At 43.6% G+C, this 16,945-nt stretch overlaps 1 protein-coding gene across 3 annotated transcripts in view; it reads left to right on the top strand.

The window, feature by feature from the left end:
• Positions 1-16,945, top strand: part of COL2A1 (collagen type II alpha 1 chain) — a 137,781-nt gene that overhangs the window by 36,746 nt on the left and 84,090 nt on the right. For all 3 annotated transcript variants that reach the window (XM_053298390.1, XM_053298391.1, XM_053298392.1), the window contains 3 exons: positions 318-371; positions 5,813-5,857; positions 8,567-8,620. In XM_053298390.1, coding sequence (XP_053154365.1) covers positions 318-371; positions 5,813-5,857; positions 8,567-8,620 — 153 coding nt within the window. The remainder of the gene's footprint in view (positions 1-317; positions 372-5,812; positions 5,858-8,566; positions 8,621-16,945) is intronic.

Genomic DNA, 16,945 nt, shown 5'->3' with positions numbered 1-16,945 from the left:
ACCCTAGAGAATGTGTGATCTGGCCTGCTGTAAGAGGAACCCAGTGGTATGAGTGTGTGTGTGTGTGTGTGTATAGTATGTGTACACAATGTACAGAGTGCACAGAGAGACATTGTATGCCCACTACAAACCAATGGGGTTCTTGCAGTACACAGACCCTCCCTCCACATAGCTCTCTTGCCATCTGTCATAATTATGGGCATTTCAGTTGTCTACCATCATGTAGAGAAGTGGTGTTCTTTAAGCACATGAAATGCTAGATGGGGAACTTCTAAGGATACCATGCCTTACTAACTTTTGTCTGTGTGATTTCCCAGGGTCCACGTGGTCTTCCAGGTGAGAGAGGACGTCCCGGCCCATCTGGTGCTGCTGTAAGTATAACTGTTGCTTCAATGTTGCCAGTCCTGTCTCATGGAGATGTTGCTTAGTTCTTGTAGGTAGTGCAGAATAGATGTAAACATCCATGCCTTTAGTGAAAAAATCCCCTTCCTCCCCTCTGTGATCTCCACCAGAGCTGACCCACCTCTTGGAGCAATGATGGAATGGGATCTCTTTACCCTTCCAATGTGCAAAGTTAAACAGAGTTAATGCAGTATATGCTCTACCACTGCCTAACTCTTGAAGCTTCAAGAGGTGAAACAGAACCATATGTACAGCGGCCCTCTATTAAAGCAGCACTCAGCCAGCCACATTGCTGGCCCTGTTTTTCTTCCCGTCCTCCAGCCTCAAAAGTGCTGGTAGTGGACCCACTGCACAGAAATGGGGGAGGAGATGGAAGAAACAACTGCAGTGCAAGTGACTGGAACAGACTGGGGGAGACTAGGACACCTTAAATAATGAAGTGTTGGAGGAAGAGGGAGATATAAATGTAAGAATACATGTAGAATGTAAATATATAATGTTTCAGAAAGCCTTGGAATTTTTCTCTCTTCAGATTAGCTAGTGTGGCTCTCCCAGCTATAGTCTGATCAAATTAGGGCTCATCGAGACAACCTTGGGCATCAAGTATGCCTCTTCTTCTGCCATCTGAGTTTGTGCCCCAGTGAGTGGGACCATAGCCTCTCGTCTCGCCTGGCAGCAGACTTTTTTTACTGTAGTGACTGGTTGTCTGAAAGTGGGGGACATGACATGCTTCGTTGAGTTGACCGTACAGTAGAGGCAAAAAGCATTTTCTACTCACTGGTAGCCAGTGGAGTCAACATTTTGTTTAAGTGGAACACATTGTACGCTTCTTTGCAGTGGAATGCTCCTTCCCTCCCATAAAATCAGTGACTTGCAAATAATAAAAATAATAATATAACAATGGCTGACACCCAGACCAAATTGCTCACAAGTAATTCCATTGAAGTTAGCAGAACTAGACACATTAGTCTGACATGATTACAGAATATTGTATTTATTTAATTATGTTTACATTTATATCCAACTCTTTCTCCAAGGAGCCCAGAGTGGGGAACATAGTTATGTTTATCTGCATAACAGCCCTGTGATGTAAATTAGGCAGAGAATCAAGTGACTGGCCCAAAGTCACCCAGTGAGTTTCATAGCTGAGTGGGGATTTGAACATGGGTCTCCCCAGTCCCAGTCCAACACTCTACCCACTACACTACGCTGACCCACTTTGTTTTATGAACCTGAGGCAAATGCACACCTATGGGGGAGGGAGATGGGGAATGAAACCATGGCTTTTGCCTGTACTGACGTGGTATGCACTCTGACATGGCTCTGGAAAAGTTAACTACATGCAAAGAAGTGTGGTGGTGGTGTTCCAAATGACCTCTGCAGCAAAGCAATAAATGTTAGAGCTTGCAGCAATTTTAGGCATGAATGTAGGTGCTAAGCAACACTGTAGTTAATGGTGTACAAAAGCACTGTTAATATTTTGCATAGAATAGTACAGATATAGGAAGCAACTGGAGTTGCTGCCTTCCAACCTGTCCACTGAACAAGCCCTTTAAATTTCCCACTAAAGCAGGACACAGAGCAGCTGTGAGTCGTCCTGTCCATATCCTCTATTGTCTGTCATGCACCCCTGTCCTCAGGTCTCCATGTAGGTCACACAGCAGATGAGGGAAGGATGAAATGGTGGGACTGTGGAAGGAAGAGGTAGCAGGAATTTTGGCTGCCTTTCCTCCTACTAGGACCTCACAGAGTAAAAAGAAGCAACCCTAGAATCAACATTTAGAAAGGCTGAAAGATACTGGTATATATTCCATGGTGGTTAGCACAGCTGTAAGCCTAGATACACCATGCAGTGCACAGTAAAACTGTACGGACTAGTGTATTGATTAGACCATAGGAAAGATGCAGGTGCTTTGATGTGCTACACCCCACTTAGCAAGGCTACTGGGATAGGCATATCCATATGTTGCAAAACAGAGCTGTCATTTTCAGGTGCAACTATGCACAATTTAGCAAAGCTGTAGGCTGAATATATCACACCCAGGCACATTTCCAGCATTCCATTCTGCATCTCCGGAGATATCAACTGTCATTTGATACGGTAATAAATGTAGCGTGAAATTCCCTCTGGCCATTTGTGGAGCACATGGCAAAGCCCCCCTGCAGTTGGCTGTGAAGCTCAGCAAAGGAATTTTAGCCAAAAGCACTTCGGAATGCTGAAGGGAATGGAGCAGTTTAGTAACCAAGACAGATAACCTTGGTTTCTCCAGAATTGTCAGGTGTGCATCCTTTGGAAGGGATCAGCAGCAGCACTCCTTGCTACTTCAGCCAGGGTCTTATGAGAGAGGAACAGCATACGGCGAATACGAATACGACGAATATTTATATACCACTTTTCAGCAGAAGTTCTCAAAGCAGAGCCATTTCCCCAATACCTTTCCCCCCCATTTCTGCATCTCTGGAAGGTGTTTGTCAGAACAGTTCTATCCATTTGTCTTGGGAAGTTAAGCCCCTTTGGTTGGCAACCAGACTAAATTATTCCTGAATAGTCCTAATGAAATTAAGTAGTCTAGGAGTGTAACTCCTGAGTAATAATACTGAGTTAACTTACTCTTCTTAATCTTTACATTTAGTTTATCATAAACAATATAATCTCCATTTACCACATACAATGATACAAAGGGCACAAAACAAACACACTCTATAGCATCTTCTACTGTTACAATTATCTTTAAAAATGCGTCCGGGCATTCTTCGGCCCTTTCCAGCAGAGGCACCCTTACCCCCAGTCCGTGGCCTCCAAGGTCGGGCGGGGGGGAGGCTCCAAATGGCATGAGGGGCCTCCTATAGCCACCCCGTGCCCACTTCACTATGCCAAACCTCCTTTTCTTTTTCATAATTTCAGCTGCCATGTGTGCAGCTGAGGGGTGGCAGCCAGGGGTGGTGAGCCGAGCAGGCCTCCCCCACCCCTGTGGCAGGGGTGGATGGAGCAACCACTGGGCCTGTCCGTCCGGTCCAGCAGCTCCTGATAACTGCAAGGTGCTCCAGCATGCCTGTGCAGTTGAAATAGATTGTCGCAAGCCCATGACGTCGCCAGCCCTACTACCAGAGCTGGCAAAGAGTCTCTGCCTGAGGAGCCTGAACTTAGGACCATCTGCGTGCAAAACACGTTCTCTACTATGGAGATAGGGCTCCTTCCCCCTCCCCCACCCCCACTGTTTGGAGGCATTCCCTTGAGGCTCTTCAGTCATGTTGTCATAGCTCATGTGACCTTGCTTGCTCACTTTTCCATTGAGCTCTCTGGCCCATTGCCTGGGACATGAGTGAGTACAGCCAGGCAATTAGTCTTTAGTTACATGAGGGCAGGGGTGTCAAATCATTAGCTGCAGAGGCTTTTTATCACAACGTTCCTCTCAGAACGCCCTGCTTAAGGTTCTCTGTCTGTGTGAAATTAGAACTGTGGATGTACAAAGCAAGGCCTTTTCTAGAAACTACTCCCCAGAGAAGCCTACAGGCACCACCCTCAAATGTGGTCTAAAGACCTTTTGTTTCTGCCAGGCTTTTGGTGAATAGTAGGGTGTGTACCCCTTTACCCCTCCATTTTATTCTTGAGCGTTGCTGTTCTTTTGGTGACACATTCACTTGATTTGCATTTTCTTGGTTTTTTTTATGTTAAGCTATCATGTTTTTGTGATTTCTTTAAAATAACAAAACAGTTTTTGCCATAAACAGCATAGTTTTATGGAAAACCTGTATAGAAATGTTATAAATAAATAATATGGAAAGCCAAAATACAAGAAAAAAGCTGAGATAGTGCTATACCTGTATTTAAAACTATTTGTCAACCTTTTGTTTCCCCCCCACCTGATCTCACCATAAGGGTTCTAGCCTTTTCCATATTGAAAAAAAGAAAAAATACTCAGAAAATGATGATTGGCTGACTGACTGACTGATTATTTAATTTATCTTATTTATTTAATTTATCTAGCTCTACACCATAGACTCAGAACAGCTTTGAGCATTTTTTCCTAAATGTTAATCACCTATATACCTCCAATATACAATCCTTCTCTGATATATATCACTTGATATTGATTAATCTGGGTATATTTGATTATACCTCTAGTCTAAGCCAGGTCTGCTCAACTTCGGCTCTCTTGGAGGCTTTACACACAGGGCTTCTGCCCCGAATCTCCTTCAGAAGAGAGTGCATGCGTTCACACACCAGCCAAACTTACCTTGAAGTCCCTTCAAGATTTTTGGACCGAGAGCAGAGGGGAGGGGCTGCTTCCCTCAATGCCGTGAGTGTACTTGGAAGTGGCTTCGCTCAACATTTACCCTGAAGCCAAGTGCCAATAACTCCCTGCAGATGTTGGCTGACAATTCCCATGATTTCTGGCTATTGGCCAGTATGCCCGGGGATTATGGGAGTTGTAGTCCAAAAAGAGCTGGGGGGGGCAAAGCTGAGCAGGCCTGGTCTAAGCACAACATACTTTTAAAAAGCTTTCTTTAAAATCAATTAAGGACATGTTCAGACAAACAAAGGCCAAACTGTGTTTACTCCTGTTGGGAGATACTCAGGAGAAAGTACTATTGTCCCTGACTGAGGTTTCTCATGAAGGGTCACAAAGGAGTGGACAAGTCTTCCTCACTTTTGTCTTCCCTTGTAAATGGAAGAAGCATAATAATTAAGACAATAAAGGAAACTAAAAGTTCATCTACATGTTCAGAAGAATCATGTGGGGCTGTACCACATCAGAATATGGGGTGAGGGGAATCATATTGTTGAATGCTCACCCATGGAAAAACTTCTTGCACCTTGAAAACTAAGTGCATCATGGAGACAGCTAGCTTAGAACCTTTCTCCCTGACATCCAAGCTTTCTGCAGGTGAGTGAGTGAGTGAGTGTGTGTGTGTTTTTAATCTTGCAGAGCATTCAGTTGTGTGCAGCTCCTCCCGTGCATACACTGCCTGGCATCCTTCCCAACTAATGCTGCATGTGTGCAGCCAAAAAAGAGAAGTGTGCAGTGATAACTTCCCCATTTCTAAAGCACAGGAGTTCATGTGCAGAGGGGCAACTTTCACGAATTTTCCTTCCTCCTAGAAGTGCACTGTGCAGTGTGAACTTGTGTCCCTGAGGATTGTGCACTTCCAGGGGGAAGAGAGATCAGTGAAAATGTTATATGTGTCTTTTTTGGCTGCATGCACACAAGGTTAATCAGGATGTCAGCCAATTAATTCTGGAGTGGTACCGTCCTATGAAGTTGTACCACATTATTCTTCTATTTGTGTCAATCTGCTGTGAAAGACTTGCCCAAGTTTCCATGTCGATTTGATATAACAGGGAACAGAGCTATACTGCTATTTGATGAAGCTTACTTTTCTGACTCACTTTTTCTTATTCACCCAGGGTGCTCGTGGTAATGATGGTCTCCCTGGCCCAGCTGGTCCACCTGTAAGTACATTTCTTTTAAAAAAGGGTGGGTGGGTTCTTTCTAAAATAATTTTTATGTTTCCCCTCCATGTTAAAAATAGTATTTAGAGACATTATTATGAAATACCAAGTAGATCTAACAAAGAATGTTTTTTAAAACTCCATTCCTCACAAACTGTAATTTTAGATTGCTACTGAGGAGATGCTAAGGAGGAGTACAGCATTATTCTTAACACACCCCTTATATAACTGTGGTTGACTTACCATACAAGGGCATGACAACCCAATAATGTTGTGTGCACATAAGTTTCCAATGGGCTTACTTATGGGTAAAATCATTCTTGAAATTTTTGCATGTGCACAGTTTGTGCAGTTGCACAACTTGTGTGCACGCAGCATTACAGAGCTGACCTACACTTGTGCAGTATGTCAACCAGAAACTCAAAGGCATTGCTTTAGTTGGGGCTAAACACTAAAGGGTAAAGCTAAGGGCGGAATGTTGAGGTTGGAGCTGAAGGGCAAGAGAGAGGTAGTGCCATAGAGGTGTTCTGGGATGGAGTTTCAGATACAAGGGCCAGTAAGATAGAATTGGTAGCCTTGTGGGTACATATAGACATACATGACTGGAATGGTTGTGCCACTGTGGAAGTGCACTCATGGCATTTTGTTCAAATGCACAAAATTGTCTGCAGAATCAAGCTGAGGCAAAACTTGATCTTCATGTTTGCAGCAGAAAGTGGCTGTGCACACAGTGCTGACTGACTAGAACCTGTGGCATCTTGAATTCAACTCCTCTTCCCCCATTTTTCATATGTTTTTAAATGGATTCACCTTTTAAATCAGCATGAGAATCCCTGCCTAGTACATCTGTAGTGCATTGTGAGGGCAGAAGAAAGCCAGAATCACACCACAGGAGGAAAAACCATGGCAAGTCCTGCTTTGTGTGCCGGTGTGTACTCACCTTAAGAGAGCAGGTGACTTCTACATATCTTAATGACAGAAGGGAAGAGCAAAGGTTATGGGCTGGGATATAAAGGGAAATAAATAACGGTATAAAGACTGGGTGGAGCAATACTAGGGAGAACTTTAAAGGCATGGCAAGGAGTTTATATGAGGTTCAGTGTAGGGACCTGAGAGGATGGGAACTTCAGTATAGGAATTTGAGGAAAGATCTTACATGGTCTGATCGATACAAATGGTGCATAATCTGGGCAGCTTCATGCTGAATAGAAGTGAGAGGACTAAGTTGTGACAATGGAAGGCCCAAGAGAAATAAGGTTACAGTAGTGAAGGTGGGAGATGACCTCCAGTGCATAAACCAGAGTTGTAACTGATGTGATGGAAATAAAGGGAGTGGTTTTTGCCACATTGCATATGGAGAAGAAACAGACTGGACATGGGGAGCAAAGAAGGCAAGAACCCAATGAGGCTTCATGCCTGCTTGACAGGGTAGATAATGAGGTTGTAATGATGGAGAGGCAATGAGGAGAGGATGGCTTGGGTGGAAAGATTAGCAGTTCAGTTTTGAGACGATGATGTGATGTCTCCAGATGGAAACATCTCTTTGGAGGCAGTTCCATGTTGATCAGTGTTACTGAATAGAAAGAAGGGGCAGTAGAGATCTTGCGTAATTTAGACCTTCAGCCTGGGTCGAATTCTAAACAGGTGCCATTTTCTATTCATTGTCTTACCCTGTTACACATCTAAACCTTAGCATCTCCACATTATCAAATTGAAGAAACTATCTTCATTTTGTTGTATAGATGGGGAACTGAGACAATGAAGGTATTAGAGCACATTCTTTGATTTCATATAAATTGAAGGTAAAATGAACCTCACTTCCACATGTTTGGAATCACAAATAGGATCATGCTGCTCTACATTTTTAATTTTTTGGATACCTGATTGCGGAAACCTTATATTACCCTACACCTATTATTCTGGATTCATGAAATTGTTTTCAGAGTCACCAAAGTAGGATAAAATTACTAATGCGCCATAAATGTGTCCTTGAATAGTGAAAATGCAACAATTTTGTTCCCACTTTAGTTGCCATGATTGTATGCTCAAAGCAAAGCAAAACTATGGCTGACATCCTAAGTAACACACATGATTAGCCCAAAGAAGTAGGAGGGAAGAGTTGTGAAAATTCCTCCTGCCCCTTGCATCATGAGCACCTGCTCTTCAAAAACTGAAGGGCATCCACTGCACATATGCTTCTTTTGGCTGATGCATGCAACATTAATTAGGATGTTGACCAACATACTTCAGTTTAAACAAAATGTGGAATGAACCAGATATGAGGTATATTGGAATAAGTATTTATCAGTTTACTTTTAGGACTATATTTACACAATGAATAATCCTTCCTCTTTTGTAGGGGGTTGGGGAGAAGAAATTGCCCTTAGTTTAAGAACTTGTTTCTGTTTTGTGTTATATCTTTTACCCATTTTTGAGGGCTAGCATGGCCAAAGCATTGGACCAGAGAGAAAAGGTTCAGGTCTCAGCTCCATCTTGGATTTGTTGGGGTGCCATTTTCATCTTCATTTTCCCATTTTAAAAATTTGATTCCTGATTAAAATGGTTCGTAGGATTACGCTCACATGCGCTTTGGAAGATTGTGATGCACTTTGTACTCTAAAAGTTCTATAAAGATTTTCAGTAATGAATATGACGAATTCTGTTTTGCTTCTCTCTAATTGATGGAATCCTGCATTTTCCTTTGTTCAGGGACCTGTTGGCCCTGCAGGAGCTCCAGGATTCCCAGGTGCACCAGGTGCAAAGGTAAGTAGCTCTTCAAGACCAAATGAGTCTTCTGCCGCTGGCTGGCTTGTCATGAATTTTGACTTCCCCATGCATTTCTTGATGAACCCCCACCCCCGAGCATTTTGCTCCTTCTACCACTGCGGAAAGGCCTGAAGCATTTAATTAGGTTTACCTCCCTAGAAAGCGAGGAATAGGTAGAAAAACTGACAGCTTTCAAGAAACGCAGCCTGCACATACATGTCTGTATTTATGTGGGTTGAGGAGGGAGAACTGAAAGTACAGAAGGGTATGAAAGAGGACTGAACAAAGATATAGATGACTTGAAAGAAAACGTTTGAAAGGAAAAGAAAGCTGAAGATGGGTCAGGAGCGAAGCCCATGCATATCTAGAAAGTAAAGGTGTCAAAAAAGGTCAGTCTTGAAAAACTAATCTTTGCTCTGGTCTTGTAAATTTGGACTTTTAAAAACATTTCTTATTTGTAGACTGCTGTAGAAAACAAACTCTGCAAGCTATTCTTTAGAGCACTTTGATTATTGTTGCTGCCAGAGACAGAAAAAAAGTGGAGACTGGTTTTTCTTTCTTTTAATTGAGGTGTGTGTATGTAGAGGAAATGTCATTTTAAGGCTGCAGTCTTATCCAGACATATGTGGGAGTCCCACAGAACTACTTTGGAGTAAATGTGATTTGGGTTCGGTTGCAAATAATTCAGACTTAAAATTTGGCTGTAAACTGGGACCACACAATATTTGCATCTTCTAGGAAGAACATTTGGTCCAGTACAGAAAGGTTGAATTAAAAAGCCCTCAGACTTTTCCTTAAGTGATAGCACCACAAACAGAGTGTATGTTCTGTTGCTGAGATTTTAAAAATGTTTCTTAATTATTTCTTGGCTATTTGTTGAGGTAGGTTCTGAGCTGGAAAGCAAATAGGCAACCTGGATTTCCATAGCCCTGTGCCTCCTGAAGGCAGCTTGGGACTGGGGAAATCCCAGTTGGTCCTATCTCTTATGCCCTGTTCAGATGTTATGTTGTACCTGTGTACAAGTTCCTGTGCACATGTACGTGTGTGTGTGTGTGTGTGTGTGTGTGTGTGTGTGTGTGAGAATCACTGTACATGTGTTCACTATAAAAGTGAAACTAGGTACAGGCCCTTCAGATACAGAGTACAGATAGGAAGTGTACTACTGTATGTTCAGTGAACACAATTTATAGGTAACTGACCTTGCATACAAATTTGTATGTGCATACACTGTACACAGATTCAATGTGGGTTGAATCGAATGTGTGAATGAGGCTTTAGTTTTGCCTTCATTTAACATCCATTGCCACAATTCAGGACCAGAGTTTAGGGTTATTGTAGAAAGAGAGGTTTTGGGCTACATTGAGCTTCTGCCTTCTCATACCACTTTTCTTGTAATTTTTCCTGCATTTGCTGGTGCATTATTTACTAGTGCTGTGGGAATATGGAAAATCTGGTAAGCCATAAAACCATTACAAGGAGAAAGCAGGTCTGGATTATGTTTGTACCCAGAGAATTATGCCATTTTCAAGACTCATTGTGCTCTTAGTGAAACCTTTTGAGATTGGGTCTAGGAACATTGGAACATAGGAAGCTGCCGTATACTGAGCCAGACCATAGGTTCATCTCGCTCAGTATTGTCTACACAGACTGGCAGCAGGTTCTCTAAGGCTGCAGGCAGGAATCACTCTCAGCCCTATCTTAGAGATGCCAGAGAAGGATCTTGGAAGCCTAGATTCTCTTCCCGGAGCGGCTCCATCCCCTAAGGGGAATATCTTACCGCGCTCACACTTCTCATCTCCCTTTCGTATGCAACCAGGGCAGATCCTGCTTAGCTTAAGTGGACAAGTCATGCTTGCTACTCTCAGCTTAAAGGCCCATTCTTGGATGTATTCAAGATGAAACTGCTGCAAAATCAGTGGTCAGCATCCAGACTAAATTCGTCATGACTAAGTCCTATTGAAATCCGTAGGACTTAAGCTAATCATGACTGACTTGTCTCCTTGTTCAATGGTGCTTAGTTATGACTAACTAGTCTGCATGCGGCCCAGTGTTTTAAGAGCATAGGTCAAATGGCCATGCTTTTAAATACAAAGGGATTTCTTCCTTTGGCATGCATCCTTATAATTAGCCTCTTTAATGGTTAGTATCTCAATAGCAGTCAGGGTGCAGAACTTGTGAGCTGAACAGAAGTATAGATGCTTCCATGAGATAGTCACACACAGATGCATTATGAAAGACAAGGGGGCTGGAAGCAGTCCCTCTACTCCCCCCCCCCACCCCGCCAAATGGTGCCCTTGGCTAGGAGCCCTACTCATGCATACCATTGTACCTCAACTTGAGAGCATATAAGAAATCTAGAAGTTTCTGGTTTTGGATTAGCAAATACACTGCCAACTGAACTGATTCCTGCAATCCAACCGGCAGTGCTTCTTCTAATCTTTGAAGAGGAACTTCCTCTGCTTTTATATCCACAACATTTTGTGCTAGTTCTCCTTATAAGAAGCACCACTAGCTGATTGTGGAAATTCCTTGGCATTCAATGGTGCTTTTTCGGTAACATCTGAAGTCTTCTCAGTTAAAATGTCATCCAGACAGTAGGAATGGCAGTGCTCAGTTTCTGACTGTATTCAAGCCAGTGAGTGTTTTATTATGGAGCACAGATTTTTGTCCAAAGGGTCAAGGCAATCGGGTAATCAACTCTTCTGGCAGCCAGTGCACGTCTCCTCTTTCTGAGGGGCAGTAACAGTATGTGCAGTCCTTCCCTCCCATCTCAGCTCAGTGTGTATCTGATTTTGTTAATGGAGGGCCTATTAGGGCAAGGGAAAATGGAGAAAGACCTTCCGTTGCCATGTGGTGTGGCATATGGCTTCAGGTTGCTAATCTCTCTGAGGACTGGTTTCTACGGTTACCAGTCAGTGAAGAGGCAGCCTGTATGTGTGTGGTGGTGGGGAAAGGAAGGCCTTTTGTGGAATGTCTGACTCTGACAGGAATTGACAATGGGCCTTCAATAACAATCAGTGTCCTCATTATAAAAAAGATGGAGCGGAGGATGGGGCAGTGGGGGGAGGGGGGAGGGCCACACAGCAGTAAGTTGAGGGTCACACAGTAGTGCCACACAGTAGTATGATGAGGGTCACTGGAGCAGGAGAAAGAGGGAAATGAAAACGAGTGTTTCTTTAGGACACTTTGGAGAGCTGGTACTACAGGACTGATACTGGAAAAAGAATAAAAATGAAATAATCTACTCAGTTGCCAAGTAAAGGAGAAACGAAGGAACTGCCCATGTTATATACAGCAATGTAAACTGTTCTTCCTTTGCTTAAGAAATATTATGCTGCAACAATAGTAGATAAGCAGCAACAGCAATGGTTTCCCAAGGAAACATGAGTTAGGTTTCACCACTGACCTTCTGAGAACTCATAGAAATCCTCCTCCCACCATTCCACACACAGGAACTCTACAATTCCTAGAGTCACTTGGGAGAAGGGCAGGACAGTAAAACCTGGTTATGCTCGTTTGCCTGTAGTATAGAAAAGCCCAATCATTGCTTAAAGATAAAGTGTGCCATTGAGTCGGTGTCGCCTGGCGACCACAGAGCGCTGTGGTTGTCTTTGGTAGAATACAGGAGGGGTTTACCATTGCCATTTCCTGTGCAGTATGAGATGATGCCTTTCAGCATCTTCCTATATCGCTGCTGCCCAATATAGGTGTTTCCCATAGTCTGGGAAACATAGGAACACAGGAAGCTGCCATATACTGAGTCAGACCATTGGTCTATCTAGCTCAGTATTGTCTTCACAGACTGGCAGCGGCTTCTCCAAGGTTGCAGGCAGGAATCTCTCTCAGCCCTATCTTGGAGATGCCAGGGAGGGAACTTGGAACCTTCTGCTCTTCCCAGAGTGGCTTCATCCCCTGAGGGGAATCTCTTGCAGTGCTCACACATCAAGTCTCCCATTCAGATGCAACCAGGGCAGACCCTGCTTAGCTATGGGGACAAGTCATGCTTGCTACCACAAGACCACTGGCAACCTCTGGCTTGCTAGTCAAGTCATTTCCCTGCTGCACCATTAGGTGCCTTCAGTGTACCTTATTTTGAAGTAATGGCCCTTCAGAATAATTTGAGTAAATCACAGCACTACAGTGCTAAATACATTCCACAGGGATGCTGTCTCTTGATTTTGGAATTTTTGATGAGAGTCTTACATTTATTTATCTGAAATAATTATTGTATATCCTGCCTGTTGTGTCCTGTCCAGGTATCTTTTGCAGTTTGTTTGTTTGGACATTTGTCCCTGTAGAGAGTTTGGGGGAGGAATCAGAAAGAAAAGAGAGGGGAAGGAGAAAGAGAAAATGGAGTTGTTGCTGAATAAACCTTTAGTTAAATCCACATAAGATTTCCTTGTGTGTATGAGGGAAGCAGCTATAAAACATTTGGTGATGAGATTTTGAACCAGCTAAATGTGTGAGCCTGCAAAGCTTGTGAATGTTCCTGCAACCTCATTTAATTGCATTACTGGGCCTACATTCCTACACTGCTTTCTACTGACATCAGAAATCTTGTGAGCATGTGCACATGTGCACGCCTTAGAGTTAACACTGCTCTTCACTGTGCCAAATCTCTCGTACCTCAAAACCCACCTCCTGAAATCCAGGCTGTTCCACTTAATGGCCATGAAGTGCGGATGATGGCTGATTCTGGTTCTCTGTTTACTATCAATTCTCATCTACTTTACAAGAAAATCTTCACTACCTCAGATCTGCACCGGCAGCCTTCAGACATCCACCCATGGAAATATGGAGGTTCCCCTATTGCCATAAATGGATACTTCACTGCTTTCCTGGAATACAATGGATGTAATGCAGAAGAGAAAGTGTATGCGTCACAAACAGGAGTCTCAATGTTGGGTTGGAAACAGAAAAATCTACGTTACACCCAAATAGCACAGAACCCGTATTACAGATGATGGAGCATCCATATGCTGATTTGATTGCTGATTTCTCAGTTGTTGCTGATACTCCTGTCACTGCCATACATTTCAAACATAAAATTCAGATGTAGGCAAATGCAATACCTGTACAACACAAAGTGAAGAATGTACTTATAGCATTACGCCAACCACTTAAAGAGGAGGTTTCAAGACTACAGCATGTTGACATCATAGAGCCTGTTGATTCATCAGAATGGGTGTCTCCCATTGTTCTTGTACGGAAACCAAACAGTACACTTTGAATGTGTGTAGAATTGTGAACTCCAACATTTATTTATTTATTTAATATTTAACATGGTAGTGGATTGTGATCCATTACCCAATATCAATGAAATGCTGCTTACTCTGAACGAGGCCTTTGTGTTCACAGCTTTGGACTTGTCTTCAGCCTATCATAAAACTCCTCTGCTCAAAAGTTCTTACAAATACACAGCCTTCAGTACCCAGAGGGTTTCTTTCAATTTAAAAGACTGCCCTTTGGATTAGCCTCTGCAGCTTTGGTATTCCACAGAGTGATGCATGCAGTTTGGGGGGCTATGGATGGCATCACTTACTTTCAGGATGACTTTTTAGTGTATGGCAAAACCATTGAGGAGCATGATGCTAAACTGACAGAAGTCTTAAAAAAAACTTTGACACCATGGACTTACTATCTCTGCAGAGAAATGTCCGTTTTGCATGCACTCGGTGACGTATTTGGGACACACATTATCTCAGAGTGTCTTACATCCCAAAACAGACTTAGTGAAAGCTATTTGGGAAGCACCAGAGCCACACAAGGATGCACTACAATCATTTTTAGGACTCTTTATTAATCTAAATTTGTTAGACAATTTGCCTCGAACATTGCTCCATTGCATCTTCTTTTTAAAAAGAATGTAGCATTTATCCGGGATGCATTCTGCAAGGCTAGTTTTCAAACTATCAAATCAGCCACTGATGAAAGCCCTGCTCTTTTGACACCAACAGGCACACTGTTGTAACCACTGATGCTTTTGAATATGGTTTGGGTGCTGTCTTGACCCAGCAAAAAGGGGACAGGGAAGTTACAGTTGTTTTTGCTTCAGGAGTGATTACTGCTTCAAAGAAGATGTATTCTGTCATTGGAAAAAGAAGCTCTAGCATGTTTCTGGGTGGTGAGGCACTTCAGGACTTACTTGTGGGGTAGAAAATTCACTTTACGGTCAAACAATAAACCCCTATCTGCTTTAATTATTACTCGGGGATCAAGTCAAGCAACCCCAAGGATAGCCAAATGGATCACCAGACTTATTTATTTTGATTTCCAAGTGGAATATCTGCCAGGTTTTCGGAATGCAACTGCAGATCGTTTATCTCGACTTCCATTTCCAGGCCAAGAGGGGATCCGAGAAGACGAGGATGAAGGAGTAGTAATTGTGCAAATAGCTTCATCCACTCATGGAGTGATCACGTATCTGAATGGAAAGTGGCCCTTAGTACTTATCAAGTGCTTACTGAACTTAAACCTTACATGGATGGCTACGCAAAAACAAGGCACTTGAACACCTTCAACTATACATGCATATAGCAATTGACCTGTTTCTTCTCAATGAGCTGGTGCTGAGGACTGATTGTTTGCTGGTGCCAACTTCTTTACAAGCAAAAGTGATCAAAATTGCCCATAGAGGTCACCTGGGCATGAGCTTGACTAAAAGGCAAATTGGAGAAAGTTTTTGGTGACCAGATATGGACAAACACATTGAAAATGTAATCAGGCACTGTATGGCTTGTGCTGTAACTGATAAATCACAGAAGACTTTTACCACCTGCTTGACTCCAGGAGAGTATCTCAATAGTCCCTGGGCCTCTGAATGATTGGGGGCCCTCCCAGAGCCCCACTGCCCTGCCCTCATGCTGCTGCCTATGCCGATATTTGCTATCTTCCCCGCTGGGGGTGGGGTGTGAGTGGCAAGTGGAGCAGGCCTCGCCTGCGGTGGAGCTGGCCTCTCCCCCACCCACCTGTGGTGGAGCTGGCCTGTCTGGTGGACAGGCTGCCGCCACCATGGGTGGGGGGGAGGCCTGCTTCACTTGCTGCACACCACCCACCCCCGGTGGTGAAGATGGCAAATTGTCATAAATCTGTTAGCTCGGCTCACCCAACAGGATTTACAACCCCCTTCAGCACTCCTCCTGCAAGTTAACAGAAAGCAGCAGCAAAGCTACATGAAGGAAAATAAAAGGCTCACAAAGAAAATAGTAAATGAATTAAGTCACCCTGAACTGAACTAGGTACCCCCCTCTAACAATAACTGAATAGAAAACACAGAGCGAAGAATGAAAGAGTGAAGGACACCAGAAACAAGGAATTAACGGAACAAAGCAGGAAAGCATAAACAAGGGCAAACTGGAATTCGGAAAAGTTAGGAATTCAGAATAGCACACGGACTGCGGTCAGCGATGTTGCTAACAGCATCTGAGCAATTGACAGACTGCTAAATATATATGGTTCAAGAGAACCAGCTGCCAACCAGGCTTCCCTGAGTCAGCACTTCTACTTCCTCTCTTGTTATCTCCTGCGCCTGCATGACTCCCACTGAGCTTGCCTCTTGAGATGTCTTCTCAAGACAGGTGAAACCCCAGGCTCCTCCTCCTCAGAAATCATGTCTGGCAGCTGTTCCGAATCCTCAGCCCCAGAGTCTGGTCTCCCTGCCAAATCCTGTTGTTGTGCCTCTGAGCCCTCACTAGCAGGTGAATGCTCCTGCTCTGACTCTTCTGAGTCAGAAGTCTGAGCCATGACACAAATATCGGCATGGGATGGCAGCAGGGCAGCGGTGGGCATGGGGCAGTGGCGGGATGGGTGCAGGGCAGTGGTGAGGCTCTGGGGATCCCCCCCATCATTTGGAGCCCCCCTCCCTGGAGACAGGAGCAGCGGTAGGGTGGCAGCAGGATTTTTTTTTTTAAAAAAATTAAGGTGGGTCTTGCGATGGGTGCAGCCTCTGATGCCCTTCAGGTCTGGGCTACTTTTGGACGTAGGTGTGCCCCAGGTCAGATCATTAGTCCACCTAGGCAGGGCTGTCCACTCCAGCTGAGTTTTTCCTCAGCACTGTTATCCTTTTTGACATGGAGATAGATGCCAGGGATTGAACCCCAGACCTTATTCAAGCAAAGCATTCATTCTGTCAGTGAGCTACAGCATTTTACTTTTGTTTTATTGTAGAAGTTGTTAAAGAGCCCATGCATCCCACAAAATAACTTCAGGTCTATTACAAGTATAAATTATGGTTTACTACAAGTATAAATTGTGGCCATCACACATCTCTGCAAAACATGATTGGGTCCACTGGTTTTTCTTTTCTTGTGAAGTCTTTTGTGC

Source organism: Hemicordylus capensis, chromosome 2, assembly GCF_027244095.1.
Source record: "Hemicordylus capensis ecotype Gifberg chromosome 2, rHemCap1.1.pri, whole genome shotgun sequence".
Lineage (NCBI taxonomy): Eukaryota > Metazoa > Chordata > Lepidosauria > Squamata > Cordylidae > Hemicordylus > Hemicordylus capensis.
Note: the sequence above shows the minus strand (reverse complement) of the source record. Positions and strands in the feature narration are given on the sequence as shown.